Source organism: Ambystoma mexicanum, chromosome 4q (genome assembly GCF_040938575.1).
Source record: "Ambystoma mexicanum isolate Mex_15411 chromosome 4q, UKY_AmexF1_1, whole genome shotgun sequence".
In the NCBI taxonomy this organism is placed as follows: domain Eukaryota; kingdom Metazoa; phylum Chordata; class Amphibia; order Caudata; family Ambystomatidae; genus Ambystoma; species Ambystoma mexicanum.
This window is the reverse complement of record NC_090928.1, coordinates 314136346-314159266: the sequence shown is the minus strand read 5'-3', so window position 1 is coordinate 314159266 and position 22921 is coordinate 314136346. Positions and strand designations below refer to the sequence as shown.

At 43.1% G+C, this 22921-nt stretch overlaps 1 protein-coding gene across 3 annotated transcripts in view; it reads right to left on the bottom strand.

Annotated features, from left to right (window-relative positions):
* Positions 1-22921, bottom strand: part of LOC138468510 (formin-2-like) — a 609148-nt gene that overhangs the window by 225240 nt on the left and 360987 nt on the right. For all 3 annotated transcript variants that reach the window (XM_069609015.1, XM_069609013.1, XM_069609014.1), the window contains exon 6: positions 12858-12987. In XM_069609015.1, coding sequence (XP_069465116.1) covers positions 12858-12987 — 130 coding nt within the window. The remainder of the gene's footprint in view (positions 1-12857; positions 12988-22921) is intronic.

The window sequence follows — 22921 nt, the reverse complement described above, 5'->3', positions numbered from 1 at the left end:
TAGGCGTGGTCTCGGTGCCTGCAATTTTATTTCTTTGGGATGAAATGAAGTATGCCTTTACTTCGAGAGGCAATGGGGGTATGAAACTAAGTAGATGTTAGTTTTTAGAAAAACATAGTAGTTGTGTTGCTGGTAATATTGTCAAGTCATGCGTCCTGTAGAGTGAAAAGTATTGGATTTAGTAATGTGAATTAGAGAAAATGGTCCGAATTGAGGCCAGTATGGCAACAGTCCATTAGCCAGATCCATTTTGCTTCCTGTTGGCGGAGTACTCGTTCTCTGTTGCCCTCTCTTGGTAATGGGTTAATTTTTTGAATGCAAAAAATGTTAACTCAATATGTTCAAGTTGATGTGTCGAAAAGAAATGGAAGGCCAGTGGAGACATGTCCTTATTCTTGATGTTTCATATTTGTTCTGATATCCGAGTTTTAAGTTTGTGGATTGTACTGCCTATGTACATTTTATGACATGGACAGATGATCCCATAAACAACATATTTGCTATTGCAGTTAATGAAATCTTGAATGTAGGCATCTTTGCCATTTGGTAGTTTGAAAGATTTTTTTTTGCGTCCTCTGAGTATTGGCAAATTTTGCAGGAGCCACATTTGAAATTTCCTTGTAGTTTGGTTGAATTCCAAAGTTGTTGGAGGCCAAGTTGTATGTTGCAGTATTGGAAATGGGAGGGGCAAAGTATGTTTTTTAGGGTCGGTGCTCTCCTGAAGGTAAGGTTTGGTTGATCTGTCAGGTGATCTATGAGATCTTCATCTGCTTTGAGGATATTCCAATGTTTGGATAGTGTTTTTGAGATTCACTATTGTAGGTGGTTATAAACCTTGCGCGATTGGTTTTAGGTTCCTGAGTTGTAATTTTGTTTTGAAGGAGTTCTATTCTAGGTCTCAATTCACTTTTTACATGAGCCTTGTTGAGAAGGCGTTTTTTGTAACCTCTTAGTTTGAATTTGGATTCAGAGATAGACACATGTTTGGTCAATTCCAATTCGGTAGTACAGTTGCGTTTGATTCTGAGGTATTCTCCTAGGGGAATATTGTTTGTGATGTGCTGGGGGTGGTTGCTGTTTGCATGCAGCATGCTATTGCCTGCCGTGGGTTAGACGTATAGTGTTGTTTGAATGATATTGTTTTCCACATAGAGTTCAAGGTCCAAAAATTGTATTCTGGTTGTGCTTTCTTGCATAGTAAGTTTGAGGTTATAAGTATTGTTGTTCAGATGTTGATGGAATTCTTCCAGTTGGGCTTTTGTCCCATTCCAAATGACCAAAATATTGTCAATGTATCTTCCCCAGTAAACTACACAATTTTGCTCAGAGAAAAGGGGATGTTTCCATGCATGATATAATTCATAATGGCCCATATAGATGTTCGCATATGATGGGGCAAGTTTAGCTCCCATTGCTGTACCCTGGGTTTGTCTGAAGATTTGGTTATTGAATGTAAATATGTTATTAAGAGTAAAGTTGAGCATCTCCCGTAGCATGAGATTGTGTTGAAAGAAAGATGGATCTTGTTTTGAGGAAGTGATGGGTTGTTTCCATTCCTTTATTGTGTAATATGCTGGTGTAAAGTGACATCACATCAAATCAAAGGTAACTAGGTGAAAGTTTGGTTCCCAACTGATTGATGACAGCTGTTGTATCACATGTTTTGTGTCTTGAATAAATGATGCCATACTTTTGGCTAAAGGTTGAAGGTGGGTATCAATATATTCCGAAATTGGTTCCATGAGGGAGCCTATGCCATTAATGATAGGTCTTGTAAGTGGCAAAGGTTTGAAAGGCTTATGTATTTTAGGTATGAAGTAAATGGTAGCCATAATCGGAGACGGTGTATTCATAAAGGCATGTTCATCTTCAGTCAGGAGATCTGCTTCCATCCATTGTTTGTTGAGAGTTTGCCATTCTTTCATTAGATCTGGTATTTGGATTGTGGTTAAGGGGTGTATAGCATTTAGAGTCAGATAAGTGAATAGAGGCCATTTTAAGATAGTCCTTGGTGTTAATAAGGACAATTTTGCCCCCCTTGTCAGCTTGTTAGAGGATTATTTCATCATTCTTTTTCAGGTCTTTAATTGCTAAGGTTTCTTTGTGGGATACATTTGGAACATATTTTGATGATTTAGATCCTTCAAAGTACAGTTTGCGTAAATCATTGTTGACTAGTTGGTGGAAAAAATCAATTTCATTATCTTCTCCAAAAAACTGATTGAATTTTGATTTAGGTTTGAGATTAGTTGGTGCTGAAAGGTCAAGAGGAATATCCATATCTTGTGCAAAAGATGGTATAGTGTGTTGGTCTTCAAATTCTTCTAGATTCATGAGGTCGATAGTGTTTTCTACCAGTTGTCCTGAAAGTTGTGATCACACCGAACGCCACTTCTACAATCCTATTGAACTACACCATTAAGGTAAGCTCGAGGCTATTACTGCCTCCCCTTCATGTATCTTAAAACTTTTTGTCATTTTAAACGCTGCTCCCAAGCGGGTTCCACTTTTTTTACTGTTGATGATATGCTTTATTTCAGGCACCCATCACCAGTGGACATTAGAACAGCTATAGACACTTACACAGTAATCAGTGCCAAACACGGGAAGATGCACATCAAATTAAGCAGCCTCAATACCCGGTGAGGTAAGCTTAATTAGTACTTCAGATACGCAACCGAGCCCAACCATGTTTTTTCGCTCCCAACTAGTGCTCTTTAATAGGTATTTATGCCAAGCAATCTTAACGTAGGCCATGCCCTAGCATTAACAATGTCTAACTTGATCATACATTTCTTTTGGAATATATGCAATTAGCCCATTTGGCAAACTTTACGCTTAGATTGAGCATCATCCTGAAAAGATTGCCCTGTCATCGCAACTGTTCAGCCACATGTCTTTACATTTTACAACCCCTACTGCCAAATTTGATAGCGGAGCACAATACATTTGCTCATCTTTTCCAGTTCTCCATACTGATCCGCTTTATCTTTTCTTTTGCTAACTTCTCCCCTATAGGGTGCCTAACTAGTATCAAAAACCACCTAGTGGCCTCTCTTCTTAACCCTCCTGAAGAACCAGCATATAAATACTGGGGAAACACGTGTCGAGGGAACATACAATATGATTCATGTGAGGGAATAAACAACATGAAGCAACAATCCAAATGAGGGCACAAACAAAATGAAGCCATCAATAATTGCCACATCCAATGTTACTATCTGCCCAAGGAAGCAACAAAGTTCAAAGGAAGAAACAACAAAATCAAGCAACACCAATACTTACATCTATGAACCCCATGAACTATAGATATCTACTGTGAAGCCAACAATTAATCTGTTTAAGAAAAGGTTTGTGATAATTGATACATGATCAGGAAATTAACTCTCAAAAGCCATCAAGGATCTATAAACTCACTGAAAGACTGTCTAAAGTATTGCCAAGAATCAAAACCTTAACAAGGACATCAAAGGACTCTTACTAACAAGAGCACCACAAATAGATACCTATTGTGAAATCAACAATATATCTAAATATACAAGACAAGTGGAAACTCATGAAAGACTGTCGAAAGTACTGCTAAGAATCAAAACCCTAACAAGGACATTAAAGGATTCTCATTAACAAGAGCACCACAAATAGATACCTATTGTGAAGTCAACAATACACTGTACAAGAAACAATCTTATATACAAGAAAAGTGGACATTCATTGTGAAGCCAACAATATACTGAATAAACAAAGAATCTCAGTTTTATTGTGTCTCCGCCTCATTACGTAAAGCTTAATCAATTTATAGACAACTGAAGGCACAATTATAAGGTAATACAACCAACTCTATTTTTTATTCCTTTCAGCATTGGGCAACCTCAATGCAGTACTACCGTGCAGCCACAGAGCCGCCCACCAGAAAACTATATAAGCTTACACCTTTGAGCTCGCTTTGAGATTGCCAATAGGTTGCATTTCTCTCTCACTAGTTAACATAGGAGGCAAGATAGACAAAATCACGCAAAGGTTGGTCAACATGGAAGAAAGACTTGAATGAGTGGAGAACAACCAGGCATCCATAGACACCCCAGAAGCACATGTCGACTAGAGGATGCCTGAACTAGAACAACGAGAAGAAAACTTCAAGCTCAAGTTGAACGACTTGGAAAAGCGAGAAAGACGGAACATACACATATTTGGGATTCCGGAACAAGAAGGAGAAACTGAAGTTGACCTGAGGAAAACACTTCATGACATTATCAAACTCCTGGTCGCGGACGATGCTATAGATGAGCCCATAACAGAACAAATCCACAGGGCCGGTGGCCCCCTGGGCGGACCAAGATCGGTTCTCGCCCGATCTCATCGCTTCCAAGACAAGGCCAGGGTACTTGAGAAGGCCAGAAGGAGTGAGTATATCACTTTAGGAGGTGCACAAATCTCAATATACCAAGACCTATCCTCTTCGCGCTGGCCCTCAGGTGGATGTGCGGACCCCTCACGAAACGATTGAAGGAAAAGAACATCCGGTACAGGTGGGGCTAACCCTTCTCCCTCGCCTTTGAATACGAGGGACCCAAGATTAGACAGATCCGGAAAAGAAATAAAGGCTTGCATCTCCGAACTAATCAGCCCCCGGGAGGAAGAAGAAAGCAATCAAGAGGAACCGAGGTGGGAAGAAAGAGAATGGCGCATTCAAGGCCCGAGGAGAAAATGTGTGAAAGGTTCAAGAAAATACTGGAGAGGTAACCTCTCTCCGGAGGGGGACAACTGAACACTCAGGAACTTGGTAAGATAGATCTTAACCCACTGTTGAGAATGTGACTGAAGTAAGGTGTCAAGCCGAGGACATCACTATGGTTACGACAAGCGTATCAGGGGGGACCACTGGGAGGGCTCAATGGAGATTGAGATATCACATTAGGTCAAGGGGCGTGAAGTAACGGCCCCCACAGGTGGTTCGAAGGAGGTCTGGTGCTACCAACTGGGCTCGATCGAACACCATCAACTGGGAAGGGAAGGAGGGAGGGAGGGAGGGTAGAATAGGGGACGGGGTCGAAGCAGCACCTTTAGCAGTTCAAAGCACTCAATACAGTGTGAAATTCAAGGTGAAAATGCAACATCGATCATGCAACAAAAACTATCTCCTCATAGAAACAATCAATGGCATTGAATGCTGAACAAGGGGGAGGGATTCCCTGAGGGTAGGGACACTTAATGTGAAAGGACTCAGCTCACCAACTAAGAGATCACTCGTGGTCAGAGAATTCCAGAGGGCCGACATAGATATTCTCCTATTACAGGAGACAAAATACGCAAAGGGAGAGGAAAGTTAAATCCTTGGGAAACGTGCGGGGATGGAGTTCTGGGGATCTGGACCACTCAGAAAGGGAGGTGTGGGAATCCTTGTCAGAAAGGGTATAGATTTTGTGGAGACCAAGACATGGTCCGATGTAGAAGGGCGAGCCCTGTTCGTAACCGGAAACATAGGCATAGTGAATGTGACTGCAACACTTTACTCGCCCAACACAGGACAAACTAGGTTCCTTACCAAAACAATTCCCAAAATACTGTTAGAAGCCTCAGGCCATGTCATCCTAGGAGGTGACTTCAACCAGTGGGCAGACCCAGTTAAAGTTAGAAAACCTGGCAACCCCAACACGAGAGACCAGATTAGGGGCGACCACACAGAAATGATGGAAACATATGAAATGATAGATGTGTGGAGGGACATGCACTCAAATGATCAAGGCTATACTTTCTTCTCCACCCCTCATAACATACTCGAATCGATTATATATACTTATCCAAAGATCTAGCCGATGCCACAACACACTCAGAGATAGCCCCGATCACATGGTCAGACCATGATATGGTGTTGGCAGATATTCAGTATGCAGTCTTCAAGACAGAAATGGAGACAAATTAACAAATTCCTCAAAATAAACAACACTGGTGAGGTATCCAAGCAGATAGTCTGGGAGGTGGGGAAAGCTACTTGGAGAGGGATTTTGATAAGGGAAGGGTCGTCTAAGAAAAGTGAGCGAAAAATTATCGAACAGACTAAGAACCGAAATTTGTCAGCTGGAGGACGACATTAGGACGTATACAGGGAACGACCATGATAAAATCAACAAAGTGAAAAGGAAAAGGGAGGAATTGAAATTGTTGGAACACGAGCAGATAGTGCGCAAACTTAGACTCCTGAAACAAACATTTTATGAAAAAGGAGACATGGCTGATGCACAACTGGCCGCCAGACTCCGAGAACAGAGAGCTGAGCAAAAAGTAAAACTAATAATTGAGGACAACCCTGCCACGACAAACACTCCCCCCACCATCCCAGAATGCTTTGCTAAATTCTACAAGACCCTATACACCTCAGAAACAAACCCTGACCAATCGGAAACAGAGACCTACTTGTCCTCGATTAATATGCCCAAGATGCCGGGCCAAGACTCAGTTATTAGAATCCCCTATATCCGAACAAGAAGTCTAAGACGCAATAAAGAGCTTAACTGTAGGCAAGTCCCCAGGTGAAGACGGCTACACAGCCGGATTCTACAAATCCTTTAGTACGCAACAAACGCCATTCATGACAGAACTCTTTAATTAAATATTAGAGACAGGGAAAGCCCCAGATTCGTTCACCCATGCATTGATCACAGTGATTCCCAAAGAAGGGAGGGACCCCAAAAAGTGTGGATCATATCGTCCTATCTCCCTACTTAATCTTGATGCAAAAATCTTCACGAGAATCCTGGCCACTAGGTTAGAGACACTAATGCCAAAACTCATAGACCCTGATCAGGTTGGATTCATACTGGGGAGACAGAGAGCAGACAACGCGCAAAACACTTCCTCATTCATACATCCCGGACCTTTCTCAATGAGCCAGCCCTCCTTTCAATCGACGCAGAGAAAGCCTTTGATAGAGTAGAGTGGAGATTTCTGAGAGCAGTTCTACGTAAGATTGGCATAGCCCCAAGGTTTGGAAGGGGAATACATGTGGTATATACAACCCCCGAGGCATCCATATTTGTGAATGGAGAGTACTCCAGACGGTTCAAACATGAACGTGGAACCTGACAAGGGTGCCCCCTTTCTGCAATTCTTTTCGCACTCTCCCTAGAACCCCTGGCACTGACAATGAGGGCTGACCCCATGGTAGAAGGTATCCACCTGGGAACGACGGAATACAAGGTAGCTCTTTATGCTGACGACATACTTTTACACATTACTAATCCCATGGCATCTTTTCCCCGAGCTCTCCTCCTGTTACAAAAATATGGTCACCTCTCAGGGTTCAAAGTAAATAAAACAAAATCCACACTCTTTCCCCTGCAGGGACAGAAAGAAGAAAATGAAACCAAGTTCTCACCATTGGGCCTTAAGAATGAACACTCTAAACTAAAATACGTTGGTATACAGATCACCAAAGACTTGGTGGATCAATATGAAGCCAATTTCCCCCTCCCTCATCCAGCGGTTCCGTGCTGACCTAGCTAGATGGAACAAGCCGACGATATCTTGGCTGGGACGACTCAATGCTGTAAAATGGTATGCCTCCCCCGGTTTTTGTATCTCTTTCAAATGCTGCCCGTCAAGATGCCAAAATGTTTCTTCTCCGATGCCAAGAATACCATTGTGAAAATCCGTTGGCAGGGGAAGAAGGCAAGAATTTCATATAACACTGTGACACTTCCCAAAGACAAGGGTGGGGTAGGGCTCCCTGACCTAAAAAAAATACCGTGAAGCGGCCCAGCTGCGCATCCTGGTCCCCCACCTACGTAACCACAAAGACACCCAATGGGTCCGCATGGACAACCACTACCTATCACCAGCTACGGTCTCGGAATGGCTCTGGGCCCCAAGAAAAAGCTCCAGAAAAGACTCAAAGGCCACCCAATATTGAGCACCATATGGGACATCTGGAGAAAGGGTAAAGATATGCACAAAATCACCACATGGCCATCCCCTCTGAGCCACTTATGGTCTCCTGGAATCAATGATCACATTCCTAACGTAGAACGATTTCAAACATGGTATGACGCCGGCCTAGAAAGGGTGGGGCAACTACAGAAAAAGGACTCCTTTGTCCCTCTACCAGAACTGACAGAGGCCTTGGGAATAGGCCCACTGTCCACCTTCCAATATATTCAGATAAAAGGCATCTTAACGAAACCAGTGTGGAAGACCAAGTTGAAGAGAGACCTCACCCCTTTTGAAAATATATTAGATTGAAATGAAGGGTCTAATATCAACAATCTATTAAGAACTGCTAGAAGCGGGGGAAGGGACCACAGAGCCGTTGAGAGGAAGATGGGAGGGAGGTCTGGGTGAACATATTAGTCCGGACCGGTGGGGAACAATATGCAAAGCTGAGACACAAATATCCTTTTCAAATCAATACAGGTTACACGCTATCAAACTGTTGCATAGGTGGCAATATGACCCTCTCAGGCTCTCTAAAATGTTCCAAAACGCCAAACCCAAGATGTTGGTGGGAATTTGGGGAAATGCTGATTATTGGCACATGTGGTGGGGCTGTACCCGAATAAAGGTATTTTGGGATGAGGTCCTGGGCTGGATAAAGGACATAGATGGCATTTCCAGAGTGGCAGATCCTTACCTTATACTGTTTGGTCTTGAGAAGGAAGAGGACAAATGGAACAGCGTTAGAGGTCTGGTATCTCGGTTACTATTAGCTGATCGAACCATACTTGTAACAAAATGGAAATCCAAATCAGCGCCCAGTAAAAATGAATGCATCAACGTTGCCTCTAACATATGTGTAATGGAACAGATAACTGCAACGCTGCATGGAAGATCAGCACAATGCGAGGCCCTAGGGATGGACTTCACAAATAAGCACCTTTCTAGCAAGCCAAAGCCCCAAACTGACTAATACCCAAGAATGCAAAGCAAACAAGGTGACCTAATGGGCTATGCACCAAGTTTACGGACACTTGCCCTACTGGAAATCCCTACATCTATGAATCAGTGACCTCCTATTGGTACACAACTGGACTCCGTTGATGCTTGCTCGACCCACAGAGGCGACGGGGGGCGGGATGAGGGAAAAGGGAAAGTCATGTTGTATTACAGTAGCTAGAGGGCACGAATATGTTAGAGATGTATGCATATGATAGTACTGAAACCTCTGACCTTGCTCTGTGTTAGGGAGAATTCTCATTCAATGGCTAATTTCCCTTACCTAGTGAGTCCTTCAGCAACTTTGCTAGATTTCTGGAGTTATTTCTTTCACTTGGTAAGAGTGTGAGCTTTTTCCCCCACTCTTACCCATGTTTTGCCATGTGTATTTCATCTGTTTTTGTGATTGTGGGCTCTGGAGTACACCACTTCAGTAGCCCCCTTCTTTTGTGTGTTGCACAGCACCTTCAGTGCAGTGACACAGGGTTGTCTTTCAGACTTCCCACCGACTCAATTTCTGAGGCTGACTACTGTCCCCCAGAAAAGGGTAAAGTTGCCATTAACTTTACTTAGTCATTTAACCACAGATCCAGTACACCCCATCTTACATGGAGTACTGGAAAGGGTTAATCCTTAGCACTTTTTATCTGTACCTCCTAGAGCATCGTTTCATTTTTTTAACATTTAGACTTGGCTGGTGGCAGTGGTATCTACCCTAACTTTTGTACCGCGATTATACTATATAAACGTGGTATTGTTGTAGGCTATTATATTAGCCTCAAACTTAAACCCGCTTGACCAAATACTTTTTCTTTTGACTCTGGTCCAGTTTATTCGCCATTTCTTTTTGTTAAAGTCCTTCTTGTGTTTTACTTTGCGCGGCAAACCAGGTTTGCCTTCTTTTTTCACTGTCTTTTGGTGGGCTTCTGCGAAGAAGCCCTCCTCTAGGCGCCTGGGTATCTAGGTGGTGCTGAATGTGAGGTAAGGGTGTAGTCACTCCCTGCACAGAGTATCCTAGGAAACCCAAGTCACACTTTGCCATGATTGGCGGAGGTGGTCGTCCGGGCAGGACAACCCCCCTCCTGCGTGATTGACAGCCAGGATGTGTGAATGGGGGATTTTCGCAAAAAAGGCAAGACTCTTGGGCTAGAAGTCAGAGTCTCCACTGGAACTACAAGGAACCGAAGAGAAGCGGAGAAGAAGTCGGATGCTGCAACTATCCGGTCCCGGTGAAGCCCTAATGCAGTTCTGAGCTATCTACCGGATAGCCATCTGAAGAGCCTCTCCTGTTTTTAAGGAGCGCACCTTTTATTCACCGTTGCTGCTGCCGGCTTCAGCCCTGTGTGGTGCAGACCCCTCCAGACGTCTTCCTTCTTTCTGAAGCTCCAGGAACCGTGCGTCTGCAGGAAACTACCAGGAACAACTGCTGTGGCGCCAGCGTCTTCATTGAATAAGGTACTGTGTTCTGCTTGAGGAATCTGGGTGAATTCCTTTTCCTACTCCTACAAGGCTTGTCATCATCTTCCCTCCTTCTTATAACTTTTTCTTCCTCCATTGACAATAACTAAGTACTCCTGGCTATGTTGAATCGTGAACTGTCCGACTGTGTGATCCTCGACAACAGGAACTCGGTTCTACTTGACACTGGCTCCGGCCTATTGACTCTTGAATTTCTGTCCATGAGTGTTCTCTGATTCTGTCTGCCTTGACAAAAATATTGCCTATGATTTTTGCCCTCAACTCTCTCTGGGTATCTCAGGTGCTAAGTGTGTTTTTGCCCCGGTAACATTTCTTGCCGCGGATACACGTTTATTTAGTAAGACCTAACTGTCATTACTGTCAAAAAGTGATTGTATATGTATTCCCGGTAACGTTTCTTGTTTCACAACACCGGTCCGTTAAAACATAGGGTACTTACCTTGAGTTATACCGTACAAAGTGAATTGGTTAGTTGTGTATTTTACGTGTGGTTTTGAATTAATAGAAGTGTTGTGTTTATAACAAACGGTTTAAAAATAAATGTACTTATATTTTTTTACCTGAAACCTTGAGTCAGTCTTTGCTTGAGTCACAGTAATTGTGGTCCCTTTGTGTACTCTCTGCTACTGCTCATATACTCTTGAGATAAGCCTGGCTGCTCCGCTACTGCTACCACTTTAACATAGTAGTACAGGCTTGTACCAAAGGTAAAACTTGTATTGCCACCTGTAGTCTTAATTGTGTGTAGTGGTCCCTAAGGGCACTGCACAGGATTCTGCCTAACACTCTGTAATCCTGAGTTCGTAATATTTTTTATGTTATGTGACTTACAGTGAACAAAACTCCATAAAACCAAATAAAAAAAAACGTAAATCTTTGTGCATATTCACATAATTGCTCCTTGCAAACTCATCTGAAGATTCAATGGGAAGGTCTTTAGTTTGGACAATACTTATGCAAATGTAGCATTATGTACATTGAGTTAGCTGTACGACTAATTGTCTTAATGTGTAAACGCAATGTTTTCTCCTTACTGAGCTATATTTCACAAATGTGTTGGGACGCCCAATAAGATCTTGAATAGTGTCGACATGAAAGCTTAGCGATGACTTCTTCATATTTCAGAGTGTACCAGTACTGCCTTGCTGAACTTAAATGCGTCTGATGGGAAATAAGGTTTAACGTAACATGTTGCAGCATTTTGTACAAGCAACAAGTTGGGGCGAGATCTCTCTCTTCGGCTGGCACCTCCCTCTGGAACAGCCTCCCTGCCTCTCTGAATCTTGAGCATAACCATTTCCGGTTCCGGAAGCACCTCAAGACTTCCCTCTTTGCTTCTGCCTTCTCTCTTCCTCCACCTTGCTGATCTCCTGTCTGATACTGCACTGGTTACCTGCTACCCTCTGAAGCACTGGCCCAGGTCCCTGCCCTACCTGTTGCACACCTGCACTGTCTCCTGGCAACCCTGAACTTGGGGCTGTATCTGCAACCCTCGAACGCCCCTACCTGCACTTATCCAACACCTGTTTTCTGAACTTTACCCTGCACTGCAACCTGCTGGCCGCACTTCTTGTTTTCAATGTTTGATCCTATGTCTTGTACTTGCTCCTCCTCCCATTCCCCTGGCACTTCTCCCCTTCCGTCTCCCATGCACTTGCGTGATCTCGATGTCACTAGGGCTAGTAAGATCATTGTCTTGTCCCTCCTTGTTCCCCTCCCCTGCGTCATTGCGCCTTGAAACCCTCGTGTATAGGCGCGCTATAAATAAAATATCATATAATACAAGCATTGTTAGGGTCGCCAAATGGGCCATATACTGCTCAGGAACACTGGTCAATTTCTTATAAATTCGAAGTTAGAATCTGCTGCGCTCCATAGTCCGGGTAGGCATACAGCATTTTTTTCAAAACCCTGAAAAAAATGTGTTTCTCTTTAAAGGCTAGTTCGGTTAAAATAAAGGTGTATTAGTTAAAGTCTGTATACATATATTTCACTGTGGGAAAAGATTAGAACACAGCTTGGCATTTACCCGGGGGTATAACGAGTGATCAAATCAAGCAATCGGGTAGTCATCCTAACTAAACTGGCACACCTTTGAGCATGTCATATCTCATCACCCTTTACACATCTCAGACTTGCATGTTAGGTGTACTGAAAACGTGCAAGTGATGCGAGATGGTACGGCATTGGCTTATTCCTGCTGAATCCAACGGTATGAACATTCAATACACAAATGATATATGGAAGCATAAAATGATTATGGACAATGTGTAAATCTAATTAGTTTAAAATTAAAACAAGAAATGCAGAGTGAAATCAAAAACCTCCTTCTGATCATGTCGTAATAATGCATTTGGGTTTAAAATCGACTTATGATCATGTTAATAACTGCACACTCAAACAGCTAACAAAGACAACATTTATCCATTGACTCGAGAGGTAAACCGACTTACCTCACATACATTCCTTAACAATTCAATTTTACGATGGATGGATGGTATATTTTCTAAAAACGCATCTCGGAAAAGTATACAGAATGCACGTTCATAAAAGTTTGGGATGAGTGAAAGTTCATACAGGAACCTGGAGGAGACAAAAACATGTAATTCTACGTTTCAATATTCCACGGGTACACTTACTTTAACAACCATGTGTACAATTATATTTGCGTTTTTTTCTGGTCATTTTAGACACAGCAATCAACAAATCAGAACCAAACATCATGAAAAATATAATCTATTCGATGAAACTTCAAATTAATATGCTAATCCTGTAGCAATAGGAACATTGCTACAGGATTAGCCGGCCTCTGGTTCTAGGCGTAATGCAGAGAAACATTGATCAGTGTAGGTCGTGGTTCATATAAAGAATAACAGTTTTATTGTTATATAGGAGTCCATCTTTTTCCTGAAGCCACCTTAAACTGCATTTGCAGGTTTCCATAATAAAATGATAACTAAACATGTACTTAAAACCATCTCAATGAACAAAGTCAATGGTGTTCAGTTTATCATATTAACATCATGCATCAGTACATAAGAGTCTGTGCTGGCGAGCAGTGTAAAAACTGGCACTTATCTGGGGGAAATCAAGGAAATGGTCTAGAAAGGAGTGAGGACCTCATGCAGGTAAAGGGCAACAACGTTGCTGGTACTACCTACAACCTAGGACATACATTATATTACAACTAAGGTGCAGCCCGAATTTGCCCTCTGCAAGATGAATTTCAGGTTTGCTCTCTGTAAGGAAGGCATGGTATCAACAGTAGACACAACAGATGCACGTTTAGAAAACCTTTATTTTGCAGTTTACTGGGGTTGGTGGAATTCCTAACAGGCCCTAACTCTAAAATGGGAATGGTCTCTACCATTAAATAAACAAGTGCAAGTCAGTCTAGTCACATTAAAACGCCTATACCAAGAAAACCTAAACTTGCCCTCCTTCTCAAACCACAAATGTGTGAAGCGAATACAAAAAATGAAAAATAGTGTCTTAAAAGAAATGTCAGAATAACTTGGGTAACAACTCCCTTCCCCATGGTCAGAAGCACAGGCTCTCGAGAGTTTCTTAAGAAGGATAGGTGGATGGCACAGTTCCGTCAGTCTTGAACATTCTGGCTTGCCGGTACAATTCAACAGTTCAGGCTAGGGCTTCAAGGTTTTGACAGTCTAATCAATTATTTGGCGTTGTCTGCCTTACCACAAATAGGCAGTTCTGGTCCTGGCTTTCACTTTGCCACTATTCAACACAGGCTTCCCTCCGCCGGGCTCAAGCCTGTCTTTCTCTTTGTGGGGGTTCCCTTCCCCACGTTCTCTCATTATCTTTTACTCTTGAAGATTTTCAAAACTGCGAGGGTTTTAGGTGGACCTCTGCATGACCACTCCACCTCCTTTTTAATGAACTTAATCAACAATCTTCACAACACCAATGCTCCTTTTTATTTGGCATCTTACAAAGTTAATGTCCTCTAGGTAAAGTTCATAAAGTTTGCTTTTCACTCAATCAACTCTCGCTTGGGATCGCGGTTACTTCCTTGCCTTCATTTCCCGCTTTCCATTACTTCGAATATTTCACAGAGACTTTCGAATGTACGACTCCGCTTCGCAGGACCACTCTGTTACATTGTATACTTTTCTCAGCATTCAATCATTGTTCTCTTCATTACACATTTTATCAGCACACGTGCAACTTTCAACTCTTGTTACATGCCTCTTTTGCTTTTAACCAAACTGGGCTTTTGTTTGCCTTCAATAACTCACTGGTTGAGTTAATATGTGGGCTTCTTATCTTCAATGTTTTTCCCGTAGCAGTCAAGGCTGTTACCAATGCCTCCTGAGATCCTCCCCAACTCGGTCGTTCACTCGTGAGGGTAGCGGGTCACCTGGAAGTACTTTGAAGGTTTCGCTTTTCCGCTCACTCGTTTTCAGTCATGGAATGGTTACAGCTTCCCGAAAGGATGGAATTCTTGCCTGGCTCGCTCTCATTCTCTGCAGCAGCCGGTCAGCCCCTTGGCCTTTCAACTTCGATAGCCTGGCTCGCATCAGCCCCAAAAGAGCTGTTTCTTCTTGCACCCAACCTCGCTCAGAGTGTGCCTGTGCACACCACCTTTTGTCCTGACAGGGAGTGTTAACTTGTGGCAGGTGTATGTAATTCATATTACATGCCGGACTCTAACTAATCTCATTAGAGGGACAGAGTCATTGCAAGTCTGTAAATGTAATCCTCCTTGCCTCATTCCTCATCTTCCTTGGCTCAGTAGACTGGTCAATGTGAAGTGGGGTGGAATTATGGGAGTTGTAGTTTCTTATAAAATAAGCAGGGATATGGGTTAAGGTGATCCTCCCTCGCTTGTCCACCCCCAGGGTCGGGATCCAAAAGTGGTGGCCTTTCTCTGGCCACCCGAGTATGGGATCCCCGGGGACTATGCTATGAAACACCCTCTGGTTTTTCACATCTCCAACTGCAAAGCATTTAGAGGCACTTTTAAGGTTTGCACCCTGAATAGGCTGCCCTGGAACGGGGAGAAGGGACTACACATAGTCCCTTTTCCCTTTCCATGGCCTCCCTTTAAAACATATTTATTATACGTTAAACAAAGAAAATGGCTGCCATGGATCGGGCCAAAGGGACTACAAGCCTGTCGCCGCATTCAAAGGAACTACAAGGGATGTGGCATGCAGAACCGGAGCAGGTGAGTCTTTGTTGGGCTGTTAACGACCCAGCGAGGGCCAATCAGATTGACTGTTACTGTCTAGTAATTTTACTTAACTCTGGTTACAAGGCAGCTTGTCCCATTATCATTTCAAATTCAAAGCAGCCAGAGCTTCGGGACCACAGGCAATGACACTTTGGGAACCCAAAGACATTTCAAAACCACAGAGAAGGATATGACATGCCAGAAATGAAAGTAGAAATCTGGCATCTGAGAAGCATGCCATCCATTGCCATTGTATAGAATGCTTAAGGGAAACATGGGAAATGAAGTTAATGAATACTAAGTGAGGGTGTATATCTAAAGCTCACTATATAGCTAAGCTCCTAGAGAAAATCATTTACCAACAACTTTAGGATTACTCAGAGACCAACAAAATCATATGATCTCAGGTCACTAGCTTGCTTGGTCCACCTTTACCATATCCTCTCCGACAACCCCCTCTGCCCACATCTCCGCTGTTACTGCCCCGATTCAATCATACCTGCACTATAGCAACACACGCTCCTGGCCTACCTTCGACACCACCCTCTGCCCACATCTCCGCTGTTAATGCCCCGATTCAATCATACCTGCACTATGGCAACACACTCTCCTGGCCTACCTTCTTAGAGTCTCCAATGCGTTCAATTTATACAAAAGGCACAAGCTCAACCTAATTGAACCCGCTGAAAACTCACACATTACCCTTTCCTTGCAATGGCTATCCATTCAGTTTAGAAGTCTTTTGAATCTCTTTCTTGCTTCCTGCTGCTATAATCTAGGCCACAGCCTTTTTTGCAGCCACTTTTCCCTACACTCTCCATCTCACCATCGTATTTGACCTTCCTAACGGATACTCATTTGCATGACTGGTTTTTGCTGTTTCTGTGCAAGTGGCAAGTCCTTTTTAGGTTTAGCTCTGCACCAACGTAAACTCCCACTCTAATGATTTTATATTCCATTGCCATCTCAAACCTCACCTCTAACCTTCTGCATTCCTCAAACCCTTTTACCCACACCTTTTTTTAAACTTCTAATCAAGATCCCCCTCGGGAGCACTAGTGCTCTATAAATTGACCTTATAATTGTACACTGGAGAAAGGGAGGAAGTCGGAAGCGGCTGTGTGGCGTGTGAGACTCTTTGCGAAGACGCCGGTTCGTGACACAGTGCGGCTTGACTTCACGTTGCGCACGCTGCTAGTTCCTTTCCTCTAACCCGCGGAAGACCGTGGAAGCCCGAGGAGGAGGAAGACTGGAGTGGAAAACGCGAAGAAAACGCGTGGAGGATCCTAGTAGGCAGCAGAGGGGAGTGAGACTGCTCTGACTGGGGCCCTCCGCGGATTCTGTAGTTCCTGTCCATAGCGTACCAGGTTAAGGCAGCCCAAGACAGGATCGATTGCTGCCGCCTGTGACATTACACCCACGCCAACGTATGTTCCTGCCGGCCCACTAAGCCCGTGAGCATTGTGCCTTGCGGGGCGGTGGGTTGCCGGAGGACTAACAGTGAAGGTAACTATAGCTGTGTACCGTGGCTGTGGCGGTGAATTTATTGTGAATTTATTCCACTGAGGCAGTGGTGGAGTGTGCATTACGCTTTTTTTGCCCTGTCCTTCGCTGCCCTCCCCCCCCCCCCCCCCCTCTACCCCGTCTTCCATTTTTGGCCCTTCAGATGGCTCCCAGTTGGTCATCGGACTAAGAAGGGAGTGTAACAACTCGGGAAGATTGTGCCCTCTGAACCGTTGAGCTTGACAAGGGGTTGGGGGGTAAAGGATACTGATAAAAAAAAGAGACACTAGTTGGACCTTAGTCCGTGGTGCATCAGTGCCAGCAGGAGCCAATAAGCCGAGAGATTAAATCTATTTTCTGAGTGCGAGCTATCTATTCCAGTCTTGGCTTAAATGCAACCAGGAAGTGAGCGGAATCACACCACATACAACCTTAGGAAGTCTAAGGCTGTAATAACACCGGTGAATATTCTGAACGAAGAGGTCCCTATGGGTAAGCGTAAGCCAAGAAAGGCTCAACCAGCTAACCAAGATGCTATTACTAAATTTTTTCCTGTCAATCATCCATGTGAAATTAATTCCACTGTGATTGAGGAAGATCCGCAGGACCAGCATGACAACGACCTATTGAGTGTGTCTAATTTTGATGACATTGACAATAATTCATTATTGGACTTATGTCTCAATATTCAAAGATCTATGACACCATTACCTGTTCTAAGGCCGACCAATACCGTCAAGGTGCAGGTAAATAGATCGAGATCAATGATCTCTGAGGAACGGCCAGTGGTTGGGGGACAGGAGAGATTGTCCATTTCACCGAACCTTGCGATGGTCTCTATTGAGGATGACCCGGATGTTGAAATTGACCAAACGGATAAGTCTTACCCAGGAGCAGTGGAAATCGCGGAGATTCAGTCATCTGTGGTATCGCTGCAATTTGCATTAAAAATCTTGCTGAAGATGTCGGGGCGTATCCTAGCCAATACTGAGTCCCTAACAATGATGGAAAAAGAGAGAGGAAGGAATTCTGACGAAGCAGAAATAAATCTGTCTGACGCTATTCATATTGCTGATGTAATTGGAGGGCAGCAGAGCCTGGAAATTGACGAAGAGGCAAATAGCCCTAACCCATTCTTCTCTAAAAACAGAAGAGGCTGGCCAGGAAAGCGGGAAAGCCGAAAAAGTCTGGTTCGAAGTCTACTTCAAAGGCAGTGCAGAAATCATTAACTCTGCCATCCAAGAAAAGCAGGAAAAAATTAGCCAGAGCAAAAAAAAGGAAAGCAGCCGGTGAGGGTTGCCTGACCAGCTGGCTTCTACCTGAACAAACGGAGGAACTGGAAGCCGAGGAGGAGGAAGACCCAGGGGAGGTTGAGATAGCCCATATAACTGTAGAAACGGTGCTAAGTGAACCAACAGTGCACAAAGTATTAGAAGATAAAGAGGATGAAGTCACTATGGATAATAAAACTACGAAGAAAGGAAGCCGAATATGCTTGATTAAGAATTTATACCAAAGCAAAAATACGAAGTGGCTATCGCGCTCTGAGCTTCTGACAAGACTCTACTCTGTTCCACAACTACGGGTACTTAAATCAGAAGACTTCCAATTTGTGGAACCTCTGAAAGGTCCTAATAACTACGTTTCAGCATTACACTGTAAGTTCATAGCAACGGCTGAGCTGCTCAGAAGCTTTAAAGTGGAACTAAAAACAGTGGATGTTGAAGTGGACGCTGATATAAACGAAATAGACCTGAATAGTATCGAGGAAGAGGCAGTGATTTCTTCAGCAATAATGGCTCCTCTAAATCTACCGATGGACAAAAGGGTGGAAGCATCTGATGTTAAACAAGTGCTTAAATGGCCAGCAGACGCACTTCCCGAGATTTTATCCAGACCATGAGACCTATTGATTCTATCATGGAATTGTCGGGGCTTCGCGCATCTTTTGTCACCTGAAGGGTCAACAAACCTATTGGAGAAGCAAAGTTGCTTCTGCCTACAGGAGACGTGGGCCACCGATCCCTTACTTTTAGACGGCTTTGTACTCCACCACTCACCCGCCAGAAGGGGTGAAAAAGGCAGACCGTATGGTGGTATGGTGATAGGGGTGACTAATGCTCTGGTTTCAAGAAAGATCGACTCTAATCTTGAAAGTAACTTGATGGCAGTAGAAATAACTTTGAACAGCAAGGACCCCTTGGACAAAATTCTGTTGATAAATCTTTATAACCCCCCTGGGGCAACCTTAAGTGTACAATTACAAGATTCCCTTCATGACATATTGGCCACATGGCTGACATCTGCTGGCGCAGGGATTATTATTGCTGGGGATTTTAACTGCCACATGAAGGGACGGGAGAGTAAAACGGGAAATGTGAAATTGAAAGATCGGAGTGAGATGGTCCATAATAAAAAAGGGGTGGAAGGGGAAGCTTGGGAATATTTGTTTGAGTCCTGGGATCTGACAATGTTGAATGGTAGAACGATGAGTGACCACCCGGGCCATCAAACATGGACAAATGGCAAAGCCCACAGCACGTTGGACTACATATTTGTCTGCCCCAAGATTCTTCATTTAGTGGAAGATATGATTGTCAATTCTAATGAGTGGAGTGATCATGCTGTCCTGAATTGTGTAATCAGTAGTAGTAGAGAACAACAACTACGTGGTAACCTAGGGGTGGTGAAAATTAGCACGTCAGGCAACAGGATCTCCTGGTCAGATAATAATATAGCACTTGCAGCCGAGGCTTTGGGGGCACTTGAATTTCACAAAGGCCCCAATTTCAGTGCAATGAGTATTGAGGCCATTGAGAATTGGATTCATGCTTTTGTGGGTACGCATGCATCGGTGCCAATAGGAGCAATGATAAGTCAGTCGGGTAAAAAAGTACCTTATGATAAAATCATCAGAGACATGAAACGGACCCTTCGAGCAGAACTCCGCTGGGTTAAACGAGCTTATTTACCTGGTGAGAACAGCTTTGTAAAGATAAGGGAAATCAAAAATAGATACAGGTCAGCTATTAAGGCAAAGAGAAGGGCGGATAAGCTACTCTCCTGGCAAAGATTAGTAAAGACCATTTGTGAAGGTAAGACACGTAAAATATGGTCTCTTTTAAGTGAGGCAAGCGGAACTCAAAAGGGAGCTTTAACTAATCCTATTGAGGCTGGGGTTTGGGAAAAATTCCTAGAAAACCGAAACTTGAAAGATGATAACAGTAGCCTGTTAGGTAGCCCCCCGACAATTGCCCCGATTATAGTTTCATTTGAAACTATTCTGAATAAAATTGGAGAGATAAAATCTTCTCGAGCGCCAGGTCCCAATGGCTTAGCTAATATTGTTATAAAAGCTCACCCAGAGTTCTGGGCAAGATTATTAGCTATATTATTTAAGAAAGTCTTAAACACTGGTAAAATCCCCCTCTCCTGGCAACAGGCGATATTAATCCCTGTATATAAGAAGGGAAGCAGACTTGACCCCAGTAACTATAGGTTACTTTCTATGCTTGATGCATCTGGGAAGATATTTGCTTCCTTACTCCTTCAAGAGCTGCAAATATGGGCTGAGAACTCTGGTGTCCTATCAAAATTCCAGAGTGGGTTTAGACAGGGCTACTCTACTTCCTATAATATCATGGTCATGGACATTCTTAGATCGAGAGCTCTCAAACCGGGGGCAACACCATTATATGCTCTATACATAGACTTTACAGCAGCTTTTGATTCGATTCCTAGAAGCCGGCTATGGAATAAATTGCAGGAAATGGGATGCCCGGAAGGACTAGTATACTATCTTAGACTCCTCCATCAAAATAATTTCGCTAGATTGAGACTTGATCAAGATGGTCGCACGACTAAGAATGTATCCCAAAATAGGGGAGTAAAACAAGGCTGTGTCACTGCTCCCCTAATCTATAATTTATACGTCTATGATATACCGATGGCAATAGCTGCAGCAAACAATTGCCCACCAAAAATAGGTAAATCTACCTGTCCCGTATTAGCATATGCAGACGATTTGGTTATCCTTGATTATACCATCGGTGGGATCCGCAGATCAGCGGTTGCATTGTGGGCCTATGCAGAAGCCAATGGCCTTAGCATTAACCTAGGAAAAACTAAGCTTATGCGCTTTACCAAAAAGAAGATATCACGGGTACAATTAACAGTAGGCCTGGAAAATATTTCATATGTCCCCCACTATCGATATCTGGGGATTGATTTTGAAACTTTTGGAGACTATGCGTTATGCAAACAATCGCGCAACATCAGAGCGGCACAATTGACTGCCCTATTCCATAAGTTCACGGCCCAGCAGGGTGGTTTCACCCTTTGGGGAACACGCCAACTATACCTACAAGCCTTTGCTCCTGCCATAATCTATGGGCTGGAAGCACTTCTTGACATAGAATTAAATTGGCTTCAGGTAATTGAAGGTAAATTCTGGCGTGCGGTTTTAGGCCTCCCCCCATGTATACCGATGGCCATTATCAGACTGGAATTTGGTCTGATCTCACTAAAAGCAACTGTTCTGAAGAAGCGGGCCATGATTTATTTAAGGATGACCCGTGATGCAGGGAATGGGCTCCTAACAGCTGTCCACCAAGAAATGGCCAGGGATAAATCATCTTGTGCTACAATACATCAGATGTCCAGACTTTATGCGGAAATAGGTTGGCAAACTCGAGAAGGACCCTATACAGAGGAAGCTTTTAGGGCCCTTAAGAAGCGTATCGAACTCTGGGACTGGTTGGAGAATTTTGAACATCTAAGGAACCTAAAAACCTATAAATTCGTCCAATATAGACTCTATGAATTTAAGAAACCTCAGAGCTATCTGAACATTTGTCCATCTGTCAGGGTTAGACGATTTATTTTATTACTTAGATTAGAGCAATTACCAACGTTCACGAATACTGGGCGCAAAGATAAGATAGCCGCTGAACTGCGCACATGTCGATTATGTAAAAATAAAGACCAGCAGGAAACGGCAAAACATCTCCTAACTGACTGCCCTGAAATGAATATAACAATCTCCATTTTGCTAGGACCGTTTGCCCATGATATTAACTACATCAAAGAAGATCTATTCTGGCATCATTGTGTAAATTCTAACAGCATGCGATTACTGACAGCATTGTATACAATCTGGCTGAGTGTGGAAGCAAGATTGGGTATAAAGTTGTAGCATAGCTAATAAGAGTTGCTATAGCTAAGTGGAGACTATTGTGATTTGAAGCAACGAGATTTAAGATTATACAAAATCCTCTCTGATTACAACTCCTCATACTTTATTAGAAATTTGATTTTAAGAGACTATTAATGTTGAGTGATAGGTTGATTGTGTATATTTCTATAAGAATGTTTTTTATTTTATTTTTTTTTTCTCCCTCTTTTTGTTTATTCTCTAAATATTGACATTTTTATTTGTATTTGTGTAAAGTTTAATAATTAGAACTGTAACACAATAAATATATATATAAATTGACCTTACACAAAAACTCTCCATAAACCCAGGCCCTCCCCCTCTACTGGTTGATCTCACTTATAGCAAGTTATGAAAAAAACTACCACCACCAGCTCCTTTCTGGATAAACATACCAACGAGCCCAAACGAGCAACCACTTTAAAACATACAAGCACACAACTAGCTAATGTGATATCCACTTAACACTTCAGATTTGCAGCTGCCGTTTCCTCTCTTCCCCCCTTCTTCCAGAACCATACACAAAGAGGCATCTAAAAACGACAGAAGGCCCTCTAATTTTTCATTAATGCAATTTATAATTGCCACAACAGAGTTGCTTGATA